Source organism: Macrotis lagotis, chromosome X (assembly GCF_037893015.1).
Source record: "Macrotis lagotis isolate mMagLag1 chromosome X, bilby.v1.9.chrom.fasta, whole genome shotgun sequence".
NCBI lineage: Eukaryota > Metazoa > Chordata > Mammalia > Peramelemorphia > Peramelidae > Macrotis > Macrotis lagotis.
The window spans coordinates 644,304,633-644,329,856 of NC_133666.1; the positions used below are offsets into that span (position 1 = coordinate 644,304,633).

Below are 25,224 nucleotides of genomic sequence, written 5' to 3' on the forward strand. Positions count from 1 at the left end.
CAGGAGGACCTGAGTTCAAATGTGACCACAGACACTTAATAATTACCGAGCTGTGTGGCCTTGGGCAAGTCACTTAACCCCATTGCCTTGCAAAAACCTAAAAAAAATTTTTTTTATATTTAACTCTTTAAGGTTCACAAAGACTTTACAGATATGAGTTGATTTGGTCCTCAGTGACTCATTGATAATAATAATGGTATATGATATAATGATAATAATCATAGCAGCTAACATTTACTTTAAAGTTTGTAAAATATTTTATTTTATCTTCATAGTTATGAAGAGGCTCTTATTATTATTTTACAAATGAGGAAACAGACTGAGACAAGTTAAGTGATTTCTCCAGAGTCATACAGATAGTAATTTTCTGAGGCTAAATTTGAACTCGAGTCTCCAGGCCCATTGTTCTATCTACTTCTTCACCTAATCTCTATCATAAGATCCCTTCTGTGTTCCAAGGTCCTGTTCTTTTCCAACAGTTATATTCTAGATTATATGTTGTAAAATCCTTCCCTGTTCAAACTTTCCAATTTCTGTGTTGTCAGGTCCCTTCTAACTCTGAAACTATCTTTTAAAAGCCTTCCTATTTTAGATTTTAAAATAGTGTTTAAATAGTGTTTTTTTATCAAGTTTATCTTCCTAACACTTCTGCTCTATGAGTCTGGAAAGTGAGGGTTAGAAAAATGAAAGCATTTCTCCATGGACACACAGCTAGGCAGCATAGAAACAGCAGTCTACTCCTTTCTTCTGCCTTCCCTAGTCCGGTCCAGAGACTTTCCACTGGCCCTTGCCCCTTCTCAGTAGGGTAGGGTACACCCCCTCGCAAGGATCCCGTATCCTATTGAAGCCCAGGGGATAAAGTCAGAATCTAGTGGACCTAGTGCAGGTCCTTGCACATGGTAAATATTTGTGGAATTGATTACAGATAAACAGAGTAATCCCTCCCCAGCTTCTTTTACCCTGGAAAAAAAAATTCCTTACTTGGTGACAATTCCTCTAAGAGATAAACCTCTGGCTCAATTCCTTTGGTCAAGGGAAGATAGATATGCAGTCTGTCCCCAGGTCCGGAAACAAAGCTCTCTGCCTTAAGAATACCGGCCAGAACCTGGGCTCCTCTGATAGCCTTGGGGATCTCAGGCCTCTCTGAAAAAGAAAGGAGGCTTTGGATGTACAAGGAGGATTTTTATGATCACAGATAAGCCACCTGCCTTCAACCTTTGCAAACCACAACCACCACAACCCCCCAAATTCACCACCAACAGACAAAATTTAAAACACCTCCCCAGGGCTAATCTCAGCATTTTTCTGGCTAAAGAGCTTACCTACATTCCCAAAAGTTTGTCGGTGTGATGATGATGCATTAATTATTTAAAAAAAATTTTATTCATTGATTATTAAAATAACCTCAATTCCATTCAAGAAGCTTTGGCTAGGTGATTTAGGATAGGTTCTCTATCTAGAGTCGGAAAGACTTGGGTTCAAATCTAGCCTCAGTCACTCATTAGCTGGGTGGTGATGAGCAAGTCTTATTAACCCTTGTTTGCCTCTGTGTGTGAGGAGCTCCCTGGGCTAGGGACGGGAGATAAAGAGTCAGATTTGACTCTCAAGGATCTGTCTGTGGTAATGAGAAGAAAGGCAGGCCCACAAATCTGGGTGACATAAGTGTAAAGAATGTGAGATGTTGTCTTGGGCGAGCTCTAAGGTCTGCTCCTGCTCTAAATTCTGCCAGCCTCACACACTGCCCCCACCCCAGGAAGGAAGGCTCTACCTGAGGCAAAGGGGAGGGGAAGAGAGGCTGACTTTAAAAAAGGGAGCCGTCCTCTGGAGGAGGGGGATGGGGGATGGGGGAATCTGAGGCTCCAGCAGGAAGAGGCCATTTTCTAGCCCCCTCTCCCAGCCCTTTACGACCTGTGATTTGGGGCCGAGTCACTTCACTTTCCTTCCTTTCCCAGTCCTCCAATATACTAAGGTAGTGGGGCTAGAATGGCTGCTGTGTGACCCTGGCCCAGTCACTGGACTCCACCAGCTCCGGTTTCCTCATCTGTAAAGGGGGTGATCGCCCCTCTGCCCCCTCTTGTTTTGAGGCTAAAGTGATGTTGTTAGGAGGGGGAGGTCCAGAGAAGTTAAATGATCAAGCTAAGACCAGCCTGGCGCCACTGGCTCCGCCCTTGGCATTCTTGGGCATTCAGGCTGCCCACCACAGAGATGCCACTGCGGTCTGGGGCTCCGAGTGGCAGAGTGACCTCGGGCCAGTCACTTCCCCCGTAAGGCCCTGGGCTTCCTGCACCAGCCCTGCCCACCCGGGGACCCTCCCAAGTCGGAACTGCTTCCCCTCCCCCCGCGGCCAGGGGCTTCTCTCCCGCCCCCAGCCCGCCGCCAGCCGCCTCTGGAATGTGGAGGGGGAGGGGAGCAAGCCCGGGGACGAGTCCACTGGGACTGAGGGAGGGGGGGTGAGTCCGCCGGCTCCGTTTTGGGGAGGGGGACCCCAAGCCCCGCGGAGCCAGGTGGAAGCGGGCGTCTTGCTGATGAGGCTGGGGGGGCCCCGCGCGCCCCCGCCCCCCGCCCCTCCCCGGCCCCCTCCCCGGCCGGCCCGCGCCCTCCCCGCCGCCCCCACCTGGGTCACCTGTGGGGAGGGGCGGGGGTGTGGCCGCCCCTGCCCCGCCCTCGCCCCGCGGGAGCTGGTTGGGTGTCCCGACGCTGCCGCTCGCAGGGGCCGCTCGCGCCCCTTCCCCGCTTTCTCTCCCGGAGGGGGCGGCCCAGTGACCCCCCCGGCCTGCCGCGGCCATGTGCGTGTGCGGCCGCCTGCACCCCCAGCTGGAGGGGGGCCGGCTCGGCTGCCCCGTGAGTCTGCCAGGTGAGAGGGCTCGGGGGGCGGCGGGAGGCGGGGGGTGAGGGGCCGCTGCCCCGCCGCGCGCCCCTGCCCTGGGGTGCCCGCCCGCCCGGAGGCCGGGGGGCGGGGGTGCGCCCGGGGCCGGAGGGCGGGCGTATCTACCCCCCTGTACCCAGATGTGCGCGGTGCCCACCCGCCCGGGGAAGGTGAGGACCCCCCGGTGTCTCCTGCCTCCCCGCAGGAACCTCAGAGCCTTAGGATGCCAGAGCAGGGAGGCGCCTTAGAACCCAGAAGGGATGCTTAGACTGTAGACCCTTGTACTGGAGAGCCCAGGGGAGCAGAACTGGGAGCGACCTAGAACATTTCTTAAAATGCAGAACCACCCGCCCTCCCCCAAAAGGGGGAGCATTGCCGTTTGCACCCCAGAATGCCGACAAGGAGAATCGTACTGAAGAACTGGATACTGCTTGGCTTTTACAAACACATTCCATGCCCAACTTTCAACATCGCCCGCCTTATCTGAGCTTCCTTCTCAACTTCTCTTTCATCTTTTTCAAAAGACAAGTTTCCATACACCTCCCCCTCTTTGACATCACTTTCGAATCCCTCCTCTCCTTCCTCCCCCTCCCCCATTAAAAATAAAAATAAAACGAAAGAAAGGGGGGAAGCTCTTTCCCCCACTTGCTAATCAAGTCAAATCTATGAAACAGACAAGTCAAAACTAAATGACTTTCTTCCCTTGGAATCTTTGTGAGGAGATGGAGAATATGCTTCCTTTTAATCCTCCCTGAGAACTTGCAAAGTTGTTTGTCTTGGCCGAATTGTAGGAACTGTTCTTTACTGTTTACTTCATTGGTTGATGTCCCTCAGGCTTCTCTGAAATTATCCCTTTCAGCATTCCTTATAGCATAATAATATTCCATTATATAAATAGGCCCCAGTTTGTTTCAGCCATTTCTGTGTAGCACTTAGAAAGAAGAGCCTTTTTTTTGAATTTCTATTCTTTGGGGCAATGGAGTTAAGTGACTTACCCAAGGTCACACAGCTGGTAACTATCAAGTGTCTGAGATCAAATTTGGACTCGGGTCCTCCTGACTCTAGGGCCCGTGCTCTATCCACTGCGCCACCTAGCTGCCCCGAGAGCTTTTTATTTATTTATTTAGTATTGTAATCCCCCCCCATTACATTTAAAAGCAATTTTTAACATTTATCTTTTAAAACTTTGAGTTCTACTTTTTCTCCCTTTCTACTTCCCCACCCCACCTCATTGATAAAGCAAGCAATTTAATACAGGTCATCAATGTGTAGTCATGCAAAACATTTCCATAATAGTCATGTTGTGAAAGAAAACAGACTCCCCCTCCCCCAAAAAAAGAAATCTCAAGAAGAATAAAGCTTAAACAAAGTGTGCTTTGGGGCAGCTGGGTGACACAGTGCATAGAGCACCCTCCCTGGAGTCAGGAGGACCTGGGTTCAAATCCTGCCTCAGACACGTAATAACGACCTAGCTGTGTGGCCTTGGGCAAGTCACTTAACCCCATTGCCTTACAAAAACCTAAGAAAAAGAATTACAAAAAAATATATCCTGTGCCTAACTTTCAAAATTGTTTGACTTATCTGAGCATCCTTCTGACTTCCCACTGCTTTGCCAGGGTGCTTCAATTTGTATTCAGGCAGCATGACCTCTTTCTCTGAGGACACATGGCATTCTTCATCCTAAATCCTTTAGAGTTGCCTTGGCTCAGTGCTGAGAAGAGCCGAGTTATTCCAACTGATCATCTTACAGTAATTGCTGTTACTTTGTGCATTGGACGTGCCATTTTGTATCAGTTCACGTAAGTAAAAGGGGAACTTGAGGCTTTAGAATGTGGGATTGCCGCTAGAAAAGAAACTTAAAAATTTAGACTTAGTCATCAACTGCAGATGAGAAAACTGGGGCGCCCAGAGGTTAAGGCTCCCCCCCCCCATTTGTCAGGTGCTTAGTAATGGCCTTAAGGCAGAATTTAAAACTAGATCTTCTAGATTCCAAGTCTTGGTTGCTCAGCTATGCTGACCTTAGAACATAGAATGACAGAGTTGGAGGGACTTTAAATCAGAAAATGTCAGCTTCGAGGGCCCATAAAACAATATTGGAGCTGGAAGGCTTTTAGAACCCAATGTCAGAAATGGGAGAGAATCTCAGAACATTGGATGTCAGAGTTGGAGGGATTTTAAAACATAAGGTGTTTATATCAGATTGCTTGCCACCTTTCCACATTATGTTATCTTTGTGGATAAGAGATGTGGACTGAGTTATATATATGATTAGGTGGGTTTGAAACTAGTTGAATAAAAACTAATCTTAAATGGGATGATGTTATTTTGTAAGGAAAATTCCAGTGGAGTATCCCAGAGATTTCGAACCCTCTTTGACTGAACATTTTCGTTGATGACTTAAATGAAGACATAGCTAGGATGCTTATTTAATTTATAGATGATGAAAAGTTTGGAGAGATAGATAATACAACCCAGATCCAAAAAAGATTGGTAGGGGCAGCTAGGTGGCACAGTGAATGGAGGACCGGCCTTGGAGTCAGGAGCACCTGGGTTCAAATCTGACCTCAGACACTTAATAATTACATAGCCATGTGGCCTTAACCCCATTGCCTTGAAAAATATATATAAAAAAATAATAAGACAACAACAAAAAAGATTGGTAGGCTGAACCTTATAAGAGGTTTAATGTGAATAAATGTAAAGTCCTTTTTTGAATGTGGGCTCAAAAAATCAATGGCACAAGTTAAAGATGGGGAGAAGTTAAAAAAAAACAGATCTAAGGGTCAATTTGAGAAATAATGTGCCTGTTAGTGTCCCAAAAGGCTAATTTGGTCCTAGATTGCATGAAGAAAATCTGATGTAGAGATAGCTGCTAAGTAATTTTGATATACCATACCCTCATCAGATCACATCTGGAATGTTTGTGTTCTGTTCTGGGTCGCACATTTTTTGGAATGATTTCCAGTGATGGCCAGGTTAGTGAGGTAACTTAAACTGTATTCCAGATGTTCTGTTGAAGACGCACTTTGAGGAGTGTTCAAATATATGGTATCCCTAAAATTGTAGTAAACTTTAAAGCTTATTTATTTGAAGGATTAGCCATTGAAAGAGGAATTAGATTCATGTTTAACTCCAGAAGGCAGAAGAATTTGGATGAAGCTAGGGTGAGGGGGAAGGTGAGTTGGGATGGGAAGGGTTGGGTGGGTAGAGTTACTTAGAGAAAAATTTTTGGCTCAAAGGAACATTTGTTTAAAGAATTAGGAGCTATCCCAAAGATATAAGGCAATGAGTTCCCAGTCCCTGGAGTTCCTCAAGGGGAGACTGTAGGACTGCTGGTTGAGGATATAATTACTGTTTAGATAAGACTTGTATTATTTCAGAGATTCTTAACCTTTTTTGGTGACCTAGACCCCTTTGACAGTGAATCTGGTTAAAGCCTAAGGAGCCTTTCTCAGGATCATCTTAAATGCATAAAATTAAGTGCACAGGATTACAAAGGAAATTCATTAACACAGTGTTTTTTTTTTTAAATAAGTTCATGGACTCCAGGTAAAGAATCCCTGGATTCCATGACTCCTGAGGTCCCTTACAGCTCTGGGATTCTGTGATTCCTTGACTTTAGAACCAAAAGTTTCTAAGCTGGGGGTTGACCAGGGATATGGGGGTGAGGTTGTGTCTCAGATGGGACAGAGAGGTTTGAGCTGAAAACACTGTGAGGATCATTGATTCTAATAGGCTCATTTTTCAGGGAAGGGAAGAGACACCCACAGAGAGGGGGCGGGCTTCCTAGGATCTCACAAGGAGTTGTTGGCAGATTGGGAAGCAGAACTAGCAACAGGAGAGGTGTTGTTGCACAATGCAAGAGGATACCATTCAGAAGACTTGGGTTCAAATTCTGTTTTAGTCGGTTTATAGCTTTGTGACTTTCACTCCTTGAAGCCTCAGTTTTTTAATCTTTCAAGTGGGGAGTCAATAATACCTGGATTGTTGTGAAAAAAAAATGCTTTGCAACCCTTATATCACTATAGAAATGCTGGTTATTACTAGAACCCCAGTTCTGAATCTCGGGCCAACAGCACTTTTATCTTTCTTGGCTGGTTTAATTTGCTGTCTGGAATGAATGTAGGAACCTCTGGCTTTTTTCCATCTTGTACCCTCTTGCTTCAGTACTTTTTCCACTCAATCAGATCAGAGGAGGATGGGGGGAGGGTCTTTGCCTGCCCAAAGAGGAAGGTCTTCAGCAACACAACAAGACCTACAGCCTTTTAAAAAAAATTATTCTCCTTATTTTTTACAATTTCATATAAAGGTAGTTTTCAACATCCTTTTTTGTAAGATTTTGAGTTCAAAATTTTTCTCCCTCCCTCTCTCCCTCCCCACCTTGACAGCAAGTAATCTGATATAGGCTATACATATATAATAACTATGTTAAATATATTTCTAAATTAGTCATGTTGTGAAAGAAGAATCAGAACAAAAGGCGGGGAAAGTCATGTGAAGGAAAAAACAATTCAAATTTTAAAAAGTAAAAAAAATATGCTTTGATCTGCATTCAAACTCCATGGTTCTCTCTCTGGATATGGATGGTATTTTCCATCATAATCCATTAGAATTGTATTAGATCGGGCAGCTAGGTGGTGTAGTGGATAAAGCACCGCCCCGAGTCAGGAGTACCTGAGTTCAAATCCGGTCTCAGGCACTTAGTAATTACCTATCTGTGTGGCCTTGGGTGAGCCACTTAACCCCATTTGCCTTGCAAAAACCTAAAAAAAAAATTGTCTTAGATCACTGTATTGCTGAGAGTAGTATCATAAGGGTATCATAGTTGATCATCACACAGTGTTTGTGTTACTATCTACAATGTTCTCCTGGTTCTACTTCACTAAGCATTAGTTCCTATAGGTCTTTCCAGATTTTTCTGAAATCCACCTGCCTATCATTTCTTATAGCACTATAGTGTTCCATCATGCTCAATATACCTCAATTTGCTCAGCCATTCCTCAGTTGCTGGGCATGCCCTCAATTTCCAGTTCTTCACCACTACTAAAAGAGCTGCTCTGAGTATTTTTACACAGGTGGATCTGTTTCCCTTTTTGTGATCTCTTTGGTATACAGACCTAGTAGTGGTTTTGCAGAGCCTTTATTTATTTATTTTTGGTTTTTGCAAGGCAATGGCGGGGGTGTTAAGTGGCTTGTCCAAAGTCACACAGCTAGGTAAGTCTTCATTTTCAGTATCCAGATTTCTCCTCTTTTCCTCCCCTTGCCTTGCAGAAAGCAGATTGGACTGGAAGCCAGCAGAGACCTGGGTTCCGGTCCTGCTTCTAATATTTATGAGGTGACCAGAGGGAAGCTCTAACCATCTATGTATTGATCTAGCGATTGGTTGATCAGTTGGTTGGCACAGTGGAGAGAGTGTCAGGAAGGTTTTTTCTTTCTGAGTTTAAATCCTGTCTCAGACATTTAGTATCTGTGTGACTCTGGTTGAGTCATTTAACCCTGCTTACATCAGTCTCCTCATCTGTCAAATGAGCTGGAGAAGGAAATGGCAAAACACTCCAGTATCTCTGCCAAGAAAACCCCAAATGAGATCACAAAAAGTCAGGTGTGACTAAAAATGACTGGCGTGTGTGTTTGTGTGTGTGTGTGTGTGTGTGTGTGTGTATGCATATGTTTATTTTTAGATTGTGTATTTACCACACCTGGCTCCTGGTCTCTAATCATGGGGTGACCCTGCATCTGAACCAGACCTGAGTGTTAGCATTGTCCATAATGTGGGGTGCTTCTATCCTAGACACTTCCTGCCCTCCACCTCTTCATTTTTGATGTTTTGGGGTAATTTCAGAGCAACTGGATGCTCGGCGACCATTGGCGCATGAATGCCTGGGTGAAGTCCTGAGGGTCCTCCGACAGGTCATCAGCAAGTACCCCCTGCTTAACACTCTAGAGACCCTCACAGCTGCTGGGACCCTCATCTCTAAGGTCAAAGGTGAGTTGGGAGATTAAGGCAGGGGAATATGAGGGAAGAGCTTTTCTGGGTGACCTTATCCACCTGAGTCAAGCTTTGCCAGGTTCAAGGTGGGCATAAGATTACTTGGGACTGGGTGACCTAAGACCCAGAGCCTATTTCTCTTGCAATGCCATAGGCCCTGGGTGACAACAACTGACATTTATTAGATCCCTACTGTTTACATATTGCATTCAGCATTGAGAAAGATGAAAAATCTGGATTCCAGTCTCTGCCCTCAAGGAGCTTAGGGTCCAGTAGAGTAAGAAGATGCCAGTTTAGACAACTATCCCACAGAATATTATGTCATGAGCAGAGATAGCTTCTCGGAACAGATGGCTTTTGAAGATGGATTGAAATTCAGCAGGGACATCAGGAAGGAAGATGGGCATTCCATCACCATGGATGTAGAGTGAGTCAAGACATGGAAGTTGAGGCGATGTGTACTGACCATACAGGGGATAGAGTTCAGCCATAATGATCAATGTTTGGAGGGGAGTAGTAAGAGATGGATTTGGAAAAGTAAAAGGTCACCAGGCTGAGAAAGGCCTTGAATAACCAGCAGAAGAATCTGAACTCTTAACCAAAAGGTAATTTGGAAGGTAAGGAATCCTTCTGACAAGTGGAGTGACATGATTCCACTCTAATGGGAAGATCCATTAGGAAACCATATTTCAGGTGGGTGACAGCTACATGTGCTAGACTGGTGGTAGTGAGGGATGTAGAGGAAAGGACAGATACCAAACATGTCTGAAAGATAAACAGATGGACTTGAAGTGGTTACTGATTGGAAAGAGAAGAAGCCAAGATAGAGCCAAGGTGATGAACAAAGGAGACCAAGTGAATGGGGGGGGGTAAATGCCATCAACAAAGAGGAGAGATGATGGGCTTGGGATGTATTGAGTTCAAGGTGCCAGGAGACCCTCCAGGGTCCAGTGGGCAGTGTGTGATGCAGGTCTAGGACTCCACAAAGGATACAGGGACTGGCAGTCATCTTCATCAGGTGATAATCAACACCATGGCAGTAGATAAGATCATCAAGGGAAACAAAGAAGGAAGGAAGAAGAGAGAGAGCATGGGATATAAGGAATAGTCATGCTAGGCACTGAAGAGAGGGTGAGGACCCATTGAAGGAAGAACACTTCTGAACCTGAGGGAGGAGAAAGGATCCAGAAGGATGTGGTGTCACAAGTGAATATCACAAGCTAGAGAACCTGGAAGGTGGACTAAAAACAGAACCTTGAATTTGGTCAGTAAGTAGCCTTTGGTGACCTTCGAGAGAGGGACTGCCACAGAGTGGTAGGATTTGCTAAGAGTTAAGAGGACAGTGAGGAACTGTGGACAACAAAGATATGGAACTTTGGGAAAACCTAGCCTTGATAATGATGGTGAAAGGAAGAAAATTGGCTGATCTGAAAAGATGTAAGAAGGCTGTTTAACGACTGGTTAGGAGATCCAATGCTATTTGTGGGCAGATGGGCATGAGTCAGTAGATGGAGAGAAAGTGAAGCTACATGATTGGGAGTGACTGTTACAAGAACCCTGGTGGAGGTCACAGTGGGTGGGTAGAGGAAGGAGAATCTGAGGCAGAGGTGACAGGTCTTGGTAACTGGATGAGATTCAGGGAGAGAAGAGGGACAAGCGATGAGTCAAAGAACTTCATGAGGTTAGAAGTGTAGGAGTTGTGGGGTGCTCAATGAATGAATGGTGGTGCTGAGGCCTGAAACAATAATTGAAGGTTTGAGGGACAGAATGCCAAGAAAGCAAAAAACAAATTTAGGAGAGTGAATGGGTTTGGACATCCTGAGTTGGAGGTGCTGATGGGGCAAGCCTGTGGGCATCCAGATGATGCCCACATAGCTGAGTGGTCATCCTTGAGCCAGAACCATTGTTATCACACTTCCCCAGGACTGGACTCTATTTCCCAGCAGATTAAGGACAGGGCTGGGTGTATGGGTGAGTGAGTGAGGAGGGACAGACATCTCTCCTTTCTTGGGGCACAGGCTGAGCCTTCAGTCATTGCCCTGATGGTGATGATTGGGGTTTGAAAATTCTGGAAACTGTTAGCTTTCTGGAAAAGTCCAGAAGTGAGCTTTTCCTTTCAGTTCCTGCCCAGGGGCCAGGTCTAGGCTGACCTACAATGTTATCACAGGATGTGTGTAACTATGTCTATAAGAAGGGGGAACCAGACTTTGGAGAGAGCTGTTTGTCTTTGGTGGTAAGCTATGGGGGGTGCTAACTTCTGTGGACATGTCTGTGGTTTCTAGTTAGGACAGCTAGATAATGCAGTGAAGAAGGCATTGGGCTTGAAATCAGGAAGACTCGAATTCAAATCCAGCCTCAGATGCTTACTAGCTGTGTGACCCTGTGCAAGTCACTTAGCCCTGTTTGCCTTATGTTTCCTCCTCTGTCAAATGAACTGTCAAAAGGAAATGGCAAACCAGTCCATTGAGGTTTGGGAAAACCTCAAATGGGGTTATGAAGAGTCAGATTAGACTGAAACAACTGAACAACAACAAAATGTTTGGGATTTGGTCCAGGAGACAGGAGAGAAGACGACCAAGGAGAAGGATGATGTTGGTTGGATTCCTACATGGAACTGGGAAAGGGGGGACAGGACAGAGACTCGGTATCCTTTTAGAGGATTGAATACCAGTATTAACCTACATAGCTCTGGGGCTGGTGATGTGATTGGGGTCCCCTCCCCCACTTAATGATTCCAACTCTTCAGGATTATGCTTTGGCCAGTCCTGGGGGCTGGGGGCTTTCCTGAACTGCTTCCTTATTTGTTCAGGGGTTAACTCCAGCTTTAATCTGTAACTTTAAGGGGCTCCCAGGAGAGAGCTCTAACTCCTTTCCCCCACCCCCCCTACCCCCTAGGGTTCCATTATGAATCAAACAATGAGTCTGATAAGCGGGAGTTGGAGAAGGCTCTGGAGACAATCGCTGTATCCTTCAGCAGCACGTGAGTGACTGGGGCCCTCTGGGTCCTCCCTGCCCCAGGTAGAAGAAGGAGGGGTTCTGGGGTAAGCCACCTCCCAGATGCCTCCCTTAATCTCCAGACCTCTGGGCCCTGCATGAAATAGTGGGCAGAGATCCCTGGGCTCCCTTCTCTCACTGATTCCTCATTTTGACCATGGGTCAGATCTTTGTAAATCAGTTAACCCAAGTGTGAATCGTGGTTCTTCCACTCACTGTGGGATAGTAAGCAAGGCACTTTCTTCTTTGTTCCTCAGTTTTCTTTTTTGTAAAACAAAAGGGTGAGGTTCATCCATGAAGTCCCTCCTGTCTAAAAATCTTAGATCCTGGTGGTCAGTCACAGCCTTCCTCTGGGCTCTCTGTTTCCTCATCTATATATAACCTAGGGATAATAAAACCATTCATCTTACCTGCCTATTAACGGGATCCAGGAGAATTGTAGATCTCAAAGCATTGTTGAATTTTATGAGATTATTAATGGCCCCATGGAGATTGTCCCCCCATCTTCCTCAGTACTATTGGTCCCCTTACTAGTCTCTGCCCCCTCTCTCTCTCTGTTTAGTGTATCTGAGTTCCTCATGGGTGAGGTGGACATCAGTACCCTCCTTTCTATGCCTCCCAGTGACCAGAACCAGGTAAGCTGACCCAGTCCTTTACTTTCTTGTCATAGGGTTCTAGATCTTGAAGGATACTGAATCTTAGATATGGTAAAAAGCATACTGACCTGGCTGTCCAGAAACCTCAGTATTAGGCCTGCCTCTGTCATTGTATCACCCAGTATATGAGCTTTGGCAAACCTTACCCCCTCCCTTCTCTCTCTCTCTCGGCTTCAGTGTTCTACTCTGTTAATTGAGTTACTATACGCCTGCCAGGCACTGCTTCATAAATTGATAGGAAAATTCTAGGAAACTTGAATTCTCTCTTTATAACTTGGAGGAATTTTTAATACATAGAATATTAGTGCTAGAAGACAGTATGGATCAGAGCAATTTAACTTCTGAAGGCCCATTTGCACAGAGGCAAACCTGGTATACTGCAAAGAATAATGAACTTGGAATCAGGAGGAACCTGGGTTCAAATTCTGCTATTGCTACTCACTAGGTTTGTGACCCAAAATAAGTCTTTTCACCTTCAGAGTCCTTCTTTCTCGTCTTGTAAAATGGGGGAACATTGCTTGCAGTACCTGCCTCCTAGGAAAGTGATGCAAACTTTAAAATTTTAAGTATACATGAGCAGTTATAATTAATAGTTCCAGAGTTGGGTGGGCCCTTGGAACATACATGTATGCATGTCAGAGCTAGAAGATACCTTAGAACAGCTATAAAAAAACTGAATATTAGAGCTGGGACAGGAACTTTACAACATGGGAAATCAGAACTAAGACCTTTAGAACAGAGAGAGTCAAAGCTGGAAAGGTAACCTTAGAAAGAGAATGTCAGAGCTGGCAGGAACCTTGAAACATAGACTATTAAGAACTGGGAAGGACCTTAGAACATGCAATGTCAGAGCTATAAAGGGAACCTTAGAACAGAATGTCAGAGTTGAGAGGAACCTTGGAATGTAGACAATTAGGAGATGGGAAGGACCTTAAAGCATAGATTATCAGAGTTAAGACTTAGACAGAGAGTGCCAGAGCTGGAAAGGGACCCCAGGACAGAAAATGTCAGAGCTGAGAAATGAAAAGAAGTGATTTACTGGAGGTCACCTGTCTCAACCTCAGGTCCAGTCAGAACCCAGGCTCTTCCTTTGAATTTCATTGTCTCCCATAAGTATTGTACAGATCAATCAAGATTGTACACACATACTCGGAAAATCGTATAGAGGGAATAAAATGGAGGGAATGATCTTCCGGTGCGAGTGGTTTAGTTAGGCTTGCTTTGCATTGCCTTATGGGACTATCTAACATGTTCTCTGTTTCATTCCCTAGTCCATGGAGAACCTTTATGGGGGCCTCCCAGGGCAATGCACAGATAATATGTCTCCTGGCACAGAACCGTTTGGTAAGCTGACCTAATACATCTGGGGAATCTGGTCTTATTTGGAGGGAAGATCCTTTGGGTGTCTTGGATGATCAGAGAGCTCTGGGCAGCTTGGCCCTGGTGCATCACACCTGACTGGTGGGCAGGGATGCCTGGGAACTAAGAACTGAATGGAGGAGACATGTGTTGGGCAGTTGTGGCTTTGGTGATACCTTCACACTTTCAGTCACCAGCTGGAGCAACAATGGGCTCAGCATTGAAGGAAGGTGGTCTCTCCCTGGTGGCTGAATCTTGTTCCCAGTATAAGACATCTTGTGTGGGCAGAGCTCAGGCTTGGCACTGCCCAGCTCTTAGCCTCAGGATATACATGGTGTGAAGAACTGACACCAACCCCTGCCCTCAGGAATGGGTCATTGGAACTCAGGTCACTCTGGGGAGGGAAGTGGGTGGGCTCTGAAGGTAGGACATACTCAATGATTTATGAAAGGCACAGCTCTTTCCAGAGTTCTCTCTCTCCTGGCTCCCAAAAATGTCTCTGAGAACAGCTCGGGAGCTGAGAGAAGTTGGAAGGAACTCATAGGGGAGACGTCCTCAAAAACCTGTTCTCCTGGGTATAGGCTGCCTGTTGTCAGACGACGTGGATGTGGTTCTGCAGCGTTGTGAGGGTGGTGTGGATGTAGCCTTGCAGTATGCCAAGAACATTGCCAAGTATATGAAAGATCTCATCTATTACCTGGAGAAGCGGACAATGCTTGGTGAGACCCAGTGACAGGTGGACTCCTGCTTGCATGGGATCTCCCCTGGAGGAGATAAGAGAAGGAGCGAATGAGACAGAAGTGACAGGCTAAGGAAATGGGAGAGCCAAGAAAAGCCCTAGAAAATCAGAGCTAGGAGAGCTCTTAGAACACAGGATGACAAAACTGGGAGGGCCCTTAGAACACAGTGTCAGGGTTGGAAGGATTTAGAACATAGGCTATCAGATCTAGGAGGATCCTTAGAACATAGGCTATCAGATCTAGGAGGATCCTTAGAACATAGGCTATCAGATCTAGGAGGATCCTTAGAACATAGGCTGTCAGATCTAGGAGGATCTTTAGAACACAGGATGTCAGAGCTAGGAGGGTTCTTAGAACCCAGGATGTCAGAGCTGGGAGGGTTCTTAGAACACAGGATGTCAGAGCTGCGACAGCCCCTAGAATGACATCAGGACCAGGAGCAGTCTGTATAGTTCATTTCCCTTACTTTGCAGTTGAAGAAACTTGAGTAGTGCCACCAAGGTTGTGATTTGACCGAGCTTCTCGACCTGTTTCTGGCAGGGGCCTCAGTCCAGGCTTTTCTACATTATACCACTTACAGAAATTAGAGCGTAATATAAAATGGTGCTTTATGAGGTGGGGTCAGGCTCTAAGATGCCTAAGGAAAGGAAGAAATCCTTGATGATTAGGGAAGTCTTCCTGGAAGAGGAAGGTCAGACATGCCCTTGAAAGAAGGGTGGGATGTAAGAGATGGAGGGAGGACCGGGCCCCTACATTCCAGGTAAGGGCTCAGGATGCTAAAGTGACTTGTGCTCACACTTTGAGAAGACGACGCTGCTCTTTGCCTCGGTCATTTGACAGGGACCTAGTGGACAGAGGGCTAGATCTGGAGTAGGAGCCTCTGCTGCTTTGACCTTGGACCAGTTTACCTAACCTCTCCTGCCTCAGTTTCCTCCTGAAAAAATGATGGAATTTGACCAGTTGATCCTTAGAATTCCTTCCAGCTCTGAATCCTACATCCTGTGAAGCAACGTCCAAGAGCTTTCCAAGTGGCGTTGGAAGTGAAACCCAGAGAATGGGGATTCCCATGGCCCTGGGACCATGGGGTGGGGCCGTGCTGTCCTCTGCCAGGTAGTGACAGGTCCTACCTCCTTTTCTCCCTTTGCCCAGAGATGGAATTTGCCAAAGGTCTGCAGAAGATTGTGCACAGCTGCAAGCAGACAATCACCCAGGAGGTGGGCAGATGCTCCTGCTGACCCCTGCAAAGGGTGGGGGTGGGGGCCTTTGCTAAGGAACTGAAGGCCTGGAGGGAGATGGGATGGGGCTTCCTGGGCTAGATGAAAGGGGAAGGATGAGAAAGGGACCTCGTGGGTTTGACTGGGTCTCTTCTTTCTGCAGCCCCACATGCCTTTCCTGTCCATCTATTCCCTGGCTCTGGAACAGGACATGGAGTTTAGTCATGGGATGCTACAAGTGGTGGCTACCCTGCAAAACCAGACCTTAATGCAGGTGGGAGCCTGCCCAAGCCCTCTCCCACCCCACATCTCCCTCTCAACTCAAGCCTTGGATAGAAGAATCCCTGACTTAACGTTTGCTTTGAGCCCTGCCAGTTCTGCCCAGTATGGTAGTGGCCTGGGGAGGGGGACAATTATCTCCAGAGATGCCACCTCCCTGGAGTCTCCCCATCCTCTACTGATTATACAGGTGTGGAGTCCTTATTGGGGGCACCAGGTGTCTTTCTCCTTCACCCTGAAACGTATCTGCTTCCTTCTTAGCCCCTGACTCTACGGCGTCTAGAGCATGAAAAGAGAAGGAAGGAGATCAAGGAGCAGTGGCATCGTGCCCAGAGGAAGCTGGTAGGGAAGAAGCTCTGTGGGCCTTGTCTAGGCAGGGAGGGATCCAGGAGATGTCAGGACTTGGAGGGACCTTGGGGTCACTTAGTTGAGTCCCTCTCCTAACAGTTGAGGATCATAAGGTCCATAGAGGGGAGAGGTTTGTTCAAAGAGACTCGCTGAATCAGAGGCAGAGCCGGGACACAGCCAGGTCCCCTCCCTGCCAGTTGGTGCTTCCATCACCCCCCCCCCCCCACAGTGCAGCAAAGCCAGACAGGTTAGGAGTTCAGCCAAGGATGGACCAGGATACCTTGGAAGCTCCTTCTCCTTCTTCTGAGATTCTAGGGAGCCTTGAATTTGACTGGCATCCACTTTTGCTCAGGCCCGGGCAGTCCACCATCTCCTGGCCCTCTGGCAGGCACTAGAGGGAGGCTGGCTGGGGAGGGTCTGCTCACTGCTGCCCGAGTTTGACCACCTCCCCCTTCAGCTCTTCCCTCCCTCCTCAGCAAGAAGCAGAGACCAACCTTCGAAAGGCAAAGCAGAGCTACATGCAGCGCTGCGAAGACTACGAGAAGGCCCAGTACCTGACCGTAAAGGCCGAGGAAGAGCAAGGTGGTGGCGGTGGGGCCGGGGCAGGCGGTGGGGCCAGTAACGCTGCCACAAAGGCCCTGGACAAGAAGAGGCGACTGGAGGAAGAGGCCAAGAACAAGGTGAGGAGGAAAGAGCTGGCTGGGCTGGGGGGTAGGGGCTGAGGGGTAAAGGAGCAGGAGGAAGGGCAGGGGGCCTGGGATGCTCCAGGGCCTTCCCTTTCCCCAGGCAGACTTCCCTCTTTCCCCGCCAGGCCTCAGAGAGTTGGAGGAACTGGGAGTGTTGAGCCTGAAGAAGAGAAGACTTGAGGGGTGGGAGGGTGGAAGGGGTGGAACTTTCCTTCTCTGTAAAACGAGGGAGTTGGCATCAATTCTTTCTGGGGTGACCTTGGCTTTGTCTCTTGCTAGGAGAGTGAATGGGTATGCCTAGTTGATCCGTAGAGGGCTTCTTTGTGAGGTAGCCGTTGTCCCCTGTGGGTCCCCGGTAGGATGTGTGGGTGTCCCCAGCAAGCAGCGGTTCACACATCTCCCCACACCGACCTAGGCAGAAGAGGCCATGGCCACGTATCGCACCTGCATCGCCGACGCCAAGACGCAGAAGCAAGAGCTGGAGGATGTGAAGGTGAACTCTTTGCGCCAGATCCAGGAGGTCATAAAGCAGAGTGACCAAATTATCAAGTCGGTGAGTCCTGCCAGAAGATGGGAGATAGAAGGGAGGCCTTGGCTCCTTGGAAAAACTCTAGGAGTATTTATTTGGTGATCCATTAGTGTACACATGCGTGTGTGTGTGTTCTCTCCCTCCCCCAAGTCTCTTTGGAGTCTGTATCTCGAGGTCCCTCCAAGCATCCCTACCATTGAAACTTCCTGAGGACAGGAGCTGCCTCTGCTGAGGTCTTTGTGTCGCCAGCTCAGCCCCACCACAGGCCTTGGCCCCTGGGGGCTTCCTGAGTAGCTGGGCACTGGACTCTTGGAGGCTGGGGGTGGGCCTGCCCTTGCCTCTCTCTCTGGCTCCCTGGTCCCTGTGTCTCCTGGCCCTCCTTTGGGTGTGGGCTCGGAGACGGGGCCTCCTGGGCCACCTTCCTCACCTCTCCCCATCCCTGGATCCGCAGGCCACCATCTCCTACTACCAGACTATGCACATGCAGACGGCCCCGTTGCCGGTCTACTTCCAGACCATGTGTGAGAGCAGCAAGCTGTATGACCCGGGGCAGCAGTACGCCTCCCACGTGCGGCAGCTTCAGCGGGACGTCGAGCCAGACACTCAGTACGACTTTGAGCCCTACGTCTCCCATAACACCCGGTAGGTGGGGCCCGGTCTCCTCCCAAGACCCCAAGTCACAGTCTGGGTGGCTCTGTGGTTAGGGGGAGCCGGGCATCCAGGCCTCCTGATAATACATGTCTAGCTTTTCAATTTGCAACCCTGGTCTTGCACTGGATGGGGCTCCTGACGTCTAGGTTTGTCCTGGGGCAGAAGGGCAGAAGGAATGACTGCTGCTAAAACATTCCCAACATACTTGTATTAGTGTGAAGCTGGCAATAACCAATGTACCCATCCATTGCGGGTAGTCTTTCTCTTCCGTAATATAGCTCGTTAGCCAGCATTTCTATGGTGTTTTAAGGACACAAAGCACTTTATATATTCAATTGATCTACATACTGTTCAGAAGTAGATGCTGTTATTTTCTCCATTTTTACAGATGAGAAAAATGAGGCTGAGAGAGGTTTTTTGGTTGTTGTTTTTAATTTTATTTAAGACAATAGGATCAAGAGTTACCCAAAGTCACACAGCTAGGTAATTATTGTGTGAGGCCCAATTTGAACCCAGGTCCTCCTGACACCAGGGCCGGTGCTCTACCCACTGTGCCACCTAACTGCCCTGAGAACAATTTTTAAGTAACTTATTAGCCTAGGTTACACAACAAGTAAGGTAGGATTCCCACTCAGGTCCTAAATGCCATTCCAGAAGAGCAGGGGCTGCAGGGCAAATCAGCCAGGCAGTGAGAATAACATCTGGCTTCTGGCAGAAGGGAAGGGCTCCCAGGAGAGTACATTGGGCTCCCAAGCCATTGGGTTGGATTTTTTTTAAGCAAACATTAATAAACATGCTGGTGAATTTGGAGGCATCTGGAATCCCCACGTCCATCCCTCTCCCCTCCCCTTGAATCTATTATATAGGTGGAGGCTTCGTAACCTTTTGTGAGGGTTCTGGATCCTTTGGGCAGGCTGGTGAAGATGAATATTTTTAAGTGCAAAAATTATATATTTATATATAGGTTTATACTGAAAATCTGTTATATTGAAATAGTCATCTCTATATATAAATTATAATTCTATTTGTATATGAGTGTGTCTTTAGCTGTATGTGTTACACCGTCTCCACTGAGCCAATATGATTGACTTGTCCCCTTCCAGCCCTGACTAGCTCCTGAGGTCTTTTTCAGCCCATGGTTCCACGTTCTGGAGTCAGTTCTGCTCTTGACTGTCTCCCAGTCTGAGTTTTATTCTTCTTACGCTCTCTGTTTAGGTCACCCTTAGTCCGGGCACGCAAGTCCAGCTTCAACGCTGGTGATGGGAGTGGTGGAACAGAAGGAACCGGACCTCCACGGGAAGGAGGAGGCTCTGATGGAGGGGCACTGCCTAAGGATCGGCGAGGTGAGTTTGGGACCCCCAGACATGGCTGTGGGAGCAAGATCATGGATGGGAATCCCTCTGGGGGGTCAGAGAGAGATGGTTACATCCTTTCAGATTGGGAGAGGGGAGGTTTGGTGTCGGTCCATAACAGCCCTTATGGACGTGGCTCCTTTCCAGGTGGACGGGGCCACCAGGTGCATAAGTCATGGCCCAGCACTATGACAGACTCCGATAGCAGCTTGGACCCCAGCACTGCTGGTTCAGGTAACAGAAACGTTTCTGAGGACTCTTCCCTCTTTAAAGGATGTTGGGAGGCAGGATGGGGTCTTATAATTTGCTTTGAATTCCCTCAACGTTGACTGTCAAATGTCACTCATTTCCCTGGGCTAGCATCCTGGATCCATGATGGTGTCTCTAGAGACAGTTCACATGGATGATGTATTGTGTGTGTGTGTGGGGGGTTCTTATCAGGGGACCGGAACATTGAGCGGACCTCATCCAGTGGCACCATGTCATCCAATGAGGAATTAGCTGAAAAGGAGGGCAGTTCAACCCCATTTGAACAGAGTATGTAGGGGTTTTACCTACTTTCCCCAAGAACAGGGGGTGGGATAACCACGGGAGGGGATACCGAGGGTGGGGCAGGAGGCAGGTAAATGAGCTGTATGTGGTGGGACAGGGACTTGATTCCATCACTTAATTCTGAACGCCTGGGGAGATGATCAGGGGCATGGCCAGAGGAGATGGGCAAGCCACACCTCCCTTCCAGTGACTGCCCTCTCTGCTGGGAGCCCCTGACTGTGCAGATGTCACTGGGGGCTTCTTGAAGGGGTGTGTCGGAGGTGTTGACGATCCTATTCCAGGTGACCATCGGTGCACGAACCCTAGACTTGGGGTCAGGAGATAGGTTTGGGAATTCCAAGCTGTAGGGACCCTGGCCAGATCACATGCCAGCTTCTTCATCTGATATGTGGGGATCATAATCATGCCAGTAATGTTATAGGGCAATCGCTTTATAAGTGGGCTGTTAGATAACTCTTTTGAAGTTTCTCTGTCTATGAATCTTTTGGGCTTTAGTTGGTACCAACAGGCTGGGGAATAAGAGTGTGGGGGGGATCAAAGAAAGGGACATTTCAAGGGAAGTAGGGGGACTGATGCCGCCAGGGGTTGGGCAGAGATGGGTGACTCTAAAGGAGGACTGAATATTGCCCAAGCCACCATGAGTGGCCAGTTCAGGGTGGTCAGGGTCTAGAGGCAGGCCACAGAAAAGGACTACCACTTAGCCCCAAAAGCAGCTTTTGGTTCAGTTAAAGCCTGTATTACCTGTGCACCCAGCTCTGGATCTGGGGGCGCACATGGATGCCCTTAAGGGTCTTGCATTGTTTAGTACAGAACCAGAGAGGCAGGGTGTGAGGTGCTGACTCTCCTTTGCCCCCTCAGCAGACCTCAACGGCATTACCCCCGAGATCCCAGTGCCCACCGGTCCCTTCCGAAACGTGGGGCTCTCCAAGGCAGCCCAGACGCATCGGCTTCGGAAGCTGCGGACTCCTTCCAAATGTCGTGAATGCAACAGCTACGTCTACTTCCAGGGAGCCGAGTGCGAGGAGGTGGGGAGAGGCTTTATGGAGGTGGCTTTCCCATCCCCCTAGGCTCCAGTCTTGGGGGGGGGGGTCAGCTATCTGCGTCCCCGGTGATGTGCCAAGGTCACACCAATAGGAAGCTTGTTCCTCGGGATTGTGGCAGGGCTCTGACTCGCTGGTCACGGCAACATCTTTCATCCTTCCTCCCCAGTGTTGCCTGGCGTGTCACAAGAAATGTCTGGAGACTCTGGCCATCCAGTGCGGCCACAAGAAACTCCAGGGAAAGCTCCAGTTGTTTGGCCAGGACTTTCAGAAGGCAGCCCAGGGCACCAGCGATGGCATCCCTTTCATCATCAAGAAATGCCTATCAGAAATTGAGAGGCGTGCGCTCAAGACCAAGGTGAAGCCCTTGGGTACAGGGGCTGGGGTCTTCCCCTTCAGGAGGGGGAGGCAGCATCTGCCCCATTGACATACTAGCCCCTGTGCCCCAAGGGCTGAGGCCAGCTTGGGGATTCCCTCTGGCTGCTGGGTTGGCCCTTGGAGTCAGGAGGTGAGAGTTCGAATCCTAATTCTGTTGATTAGTGCCATGGTTGTAGGCAGGTCACTGAAGCGGTCTTTGAACCTGAGTTTCTTCCCCTGTAAAATGGGTCTCATAATGTTTGTGCTTCCTTCTTCATGGGGATGTTGTAAAGAACGCACTTTATAAGTGGGAGTTTATTAAGGGGAAGCACACAAGCATTTATTAAACTTCTGCTGTGTACCAAGCACTTTATTTTTTTAACATTATCTAATTTCTATTTAACTTTTTTTTTAAATAAATACTTTCTACAAATATTTCATTTGATTCTCACAATTTTGGGAAGTGTAAATATTAATCCCATTTTACAGTTGAGGAGACTGAGATGAGCAGACTTGCCTAGGGTCATACTCAGTGTCTAGGGATGGTTTTGAAGACATTTGTTGCAAGGCAATGGGGTTAAGTGGCTTGCCCATGGCCACACAGCTAGGTAATTATTGTCTGAGACCGGATTTGAACCCAGGTACTCCTGACTCCAGGGCCGGTGCTCTGTCCACTGTGCCACCTAGCCGCCCCTGGGGTTGGTTTGAACTCAGGTCTCCCTGACTCTAGCCTATCTCCATTGCAGTCAGGGTGGTCTTGGTATTCAGGGGTCATGGGTTTGAATCCTCCCTTTATCACTTGCACTTATCACATTTCACTGATGTGATAATGGGCTAGCCTCAGGTCCTTCATCTGTAAAATGGGGATAATGATGTTCACACAGACAACCTCATGGTAGACCCTTCATTTATTAGGAGTCAGGAGAGCAGGAGAAGCTAGGTGGTTCAGTGAATAGAACACCAGGCCCTGGAGTCAGGAGGACCTGAGTTCAAATCCGGTCTCAGACACTTAATAATTACCTCGCTGTGTGGCCTTGGGCAAGCCACTTAACCCCATTGCCTTGTAAAAATAAAAAAAAAAGAGGAAAGCAGTCAGGAGACCAACTTGGGGCCTTCCTCCTGGTGGGTGCCCAGGTGGCAGACCCAACTTGGGGGGTGGATGGCTTCAGGTCCTTGGAAAGGGCAAAGGGGGCAGCTCAGGTCATGGGTTCTAATCCTGACTGAGCCTTTTCTAAGGGGTGATCAACTCTAAAGTGGAAGTGACTCACTTTTATGGAGGAGAAAGTACTTTGAAAACCTTGAAGTACTGTGGAAATATAAAAAGGTAATAAAAAGCCAGTAATCTTGTCACCTAATCATGCAATAATTCTATTACTGCTGTCAATGATCATGTGCCTCCACCACATTCTTCCTCCGGGAATCAGGAGGGGCTGCAATCTGTACTGGTAGAGGAGCCCGTCTGTACAGGTGCATTCTAACTCTACTGGGGTTTTGTGGGAGTGGGGGATGCTTGCCTTGGTAGCGTCCAGGGCAAGTGGTAGCCAGAGGTGCCTTGGGATCAGCTCCCCCATCACCCATAGCCAGAAGGGACAATAGAGATGATGGTGCTTTATAAACGAGAGCTAGGAAGAGGCTTGTGCAGGGCTTTAGGGGAGTGCGTGCTTGACCAGAGCTGGGTTTCAAGCCCACGTCTTCAGACTCTGCGTGCTGCTTCCCCCACCACCCTTGCTGCTGCCTTCCTTCTGCCAGTCCGGGAAGAGCAGGCAATGTGCTTTCCGGCTCTGACCTCCTTTATTGTGACCCACACAGGGGATCTATCGAGTCAACGGAGTCAAGACACGAGTAGAGAAACTCTGCCAAGCATTTGAGAATGGCAAAGAGCTGGTGGAGCTGTCCCAGGCCTCCCCTCATGACATCAGCAATGTCCTGAAACTCTACCTGCGTCAGGTGAGCCGAAGCCCAGAGGGTGGTGGCATGCCAGAGCACCTCCTGGGGTAAGAGGTGGGCTGCATTGGCTCAAATTCTGTATGTCCCTGGGGCTGCGGGGTCAGGCTGACTTAACCCCTGCACTGCCTGGGCCTTCCTCAGACATGGGCATCTGTCATGTCAAAACCAGATGACCTTGTCCTGGTCATTCTTGGGGGCCCACAATAAGAAGGTTGGACTAGATGGCCCCCAAGGGGTCATCCAGTTTTAGATTTTGTAATCTGTCTGCTCAGCAGGACCTGGGGTAGGAAGAAGGGAACCCCCATTAAAGCATCCATTCCATGTCCCAAACAGGTCTCCCAATTGGCTTTCCTTTTAGGAGGGAGCAGATGAAAAGCCCCCTGTTCCTAGAGTGTCTGCAGGTGGGGCAGGTTCTCTCAAGCTGATGGTGGGAGGCATGGGAGGTGGGGAAGTTCTATTTGGGGAAAAGATCACTAACCCATCACTCTTGGAGGACTTTGAAAAGAAATGGCCCCCAGAAGTCCCTTCTGACACTGGGGGGGGGGGGTCTGTGATTCTTCGAGGCTTTTAGAGAAGGATTTTCTGAACTTTTTTCCTTGTAGATTGATGTCCAAGAGGGGATTGGTCTCTAAACTCAGAGTGGGATTCTCAGGACAATGGGGAGAGATGTGGGTCAGAGAGATGGGCCTTTGGACCAGAGATGCAGCCCAGTGTGGGCAGCCCCAACTTTGCAAGCCCTCTGGGATACTGGGGAAACCCTGCTGTTAGAATTAGGAGGCCTGGTTCAAATCTCCATTGCTTTTGGATGTTAGACATGAACTTCAGTTTTCTTATGGCCTTATGGATCATGAGCCTTTCCTGACTTCATCACTGAGTTGTAAGGTTTAGTCCACTCCAAATTAAGGGAATCATAATTATTGAAAACTGGTGGTGGGGAGGTGGAAATACTGAATATGCTGATGACACATGGGACCTCAAGATCCCAGTCCTGGAACTCAGAAGCTCTGTGACCGTAGGCAAGTGGCAGTATCATCCTGAGCCTCACTTTCCACATCTGTAAAATGACAATAACAGTCTTGGTTTTTTTGGAAACTTTAATGCACTTGAGAAATGAGGATGGGGGTTGGTGGGAGTTGTGGCAGGCCTGCAGTCCCTCATGCTCACTGGTCCCCAACAGTTGCCGGAGCCCATCCTTTCATTCCGCCTATACCATGAACTCATGGGGCTGGCCAAGGAGAGCCTGCAGGCTGAGGCAGAAGCCAAGGCGAGTCGGGGCCGAAGCGAGTCTGACAGAGACAAAGAGCAGGATATCGAAGCCATGACAAGCCGACTGCGGGACCTGTTGAAGGAGCTGCCCCCGGAGAACAAAGCCACACTGCAGTACCTCATTCGGCATCTTCGGAGGTGAGGGAGGAGCAGCCCTGGAAGAGTGGGAGGAGATCAGGCAGGGGCTCCAGCTGGGGGGGGGGGGGCGGTGAGGAAGGGAAAGCTACCATTCCTCGTGTGCATCCTAGATTTGGAGTCAGGGACCCTTGAGTTGTGAGTGTGTGAGGAGAATGTTTTTTTCAATTGACAGAAGTCTCTTTTTTTACTTTCTTCTACCAACTTCCACCCCCCCCCATGAAAAAAAGAAAAATAAACCGTCTATGCTAAATAAGCATCGTC

General features: G+C 48.3%; 2 protein-coding genes across 5 annotated transcripts in view; one reads left to right on the forward strand and one right to left on the reverse strand.

The window, feature by feature from the left end:
- The window catches only part of ARHGAP45 (Rho GTPase activating protein 45), an 80,231-nt gene that overhangs the window by 42,572 nt on the left and 12,435 nt on the right, over nt 1-25,224 (forward strand). For 3 of the 4 annotated variants that reach the window (XM_074204513.1, XM_074204510.1, XM_074204512.1), the window contains exons 3-20: nt 8,709-8,852; nt 11,751-11,835; nt 12,412-12,484; nt 13,777-13,849; nt 14,446-14,583; nt 15,754-15,818; nt 15,982-16,092; nt 16,359-16,439; nt 16,922-17,125; nt 17,547-17,684; nt 18,112-18,302; nt 19,527-19,654; nt 19,811-19,897; nt 20,105-20,200; nt 21,074-21,240; nt 21,425-21,613; nt 23,422-23,559; nt 24,737-24,963. In XM_074204513.1, the coding sequence (XP_074060614.1) occupies nt 8,709-8,852; nt 11,751-11,835; nt 12,412-12,484; nt 13,777-13,849; nt 14,446-14,583; nt 15,754-15,818; nt 15,982-16,092; nt 16,359-16,439; nt 16,922-17,125; nt 17,547-17,684; nt 18,112-18,302; nt 19,527-19,654; nt 19,811-19,897; nt 20,105-20,200; nt 21,074-21,240; nt 21,425-21,613; nt 23,422-23,559; nt 24,737-24,963 (2,335 nt within the window). The remainder of the gene's footprint in view (nt 1-8,708; nt 8,853-11,750; nt 11,836-12,411; nt 12,485-13,776; nt 13,850-14,445; nt 14,584-15,753; nt 15,819-15,981; nt 16,093-16,358; nt 16,440-16,921; nt 17,126-17,546; nt 17,685-18,111; nt 18,303-19,526; nt 19,655-19,810; nt 19,898-20,104; nt 20,201-21,073; nt 21,241-21,424; nt 21,614-23,421; nt 23,560-24,736; nt 24,964-25,224) is intronic. The other variant, XM_074204511.1, reaches the window with a different exon arrangement.
- The window catches only part of POLR2E (RNA polymerase II, I and III subunit E), a 34,168-nt gene continuing 33,591 nt past the window's right edge, over nt 24,648-25,224 (reverse strand). The window contains exon 9 of the mRNA XM_074204518.1: nt 24,648-24,980. The gene's annotated coding sequence lies outside the window, so the exon portion shown is untranslated. The remainder of the gene's footprint in view (nt 24,981-25,224) is intronic.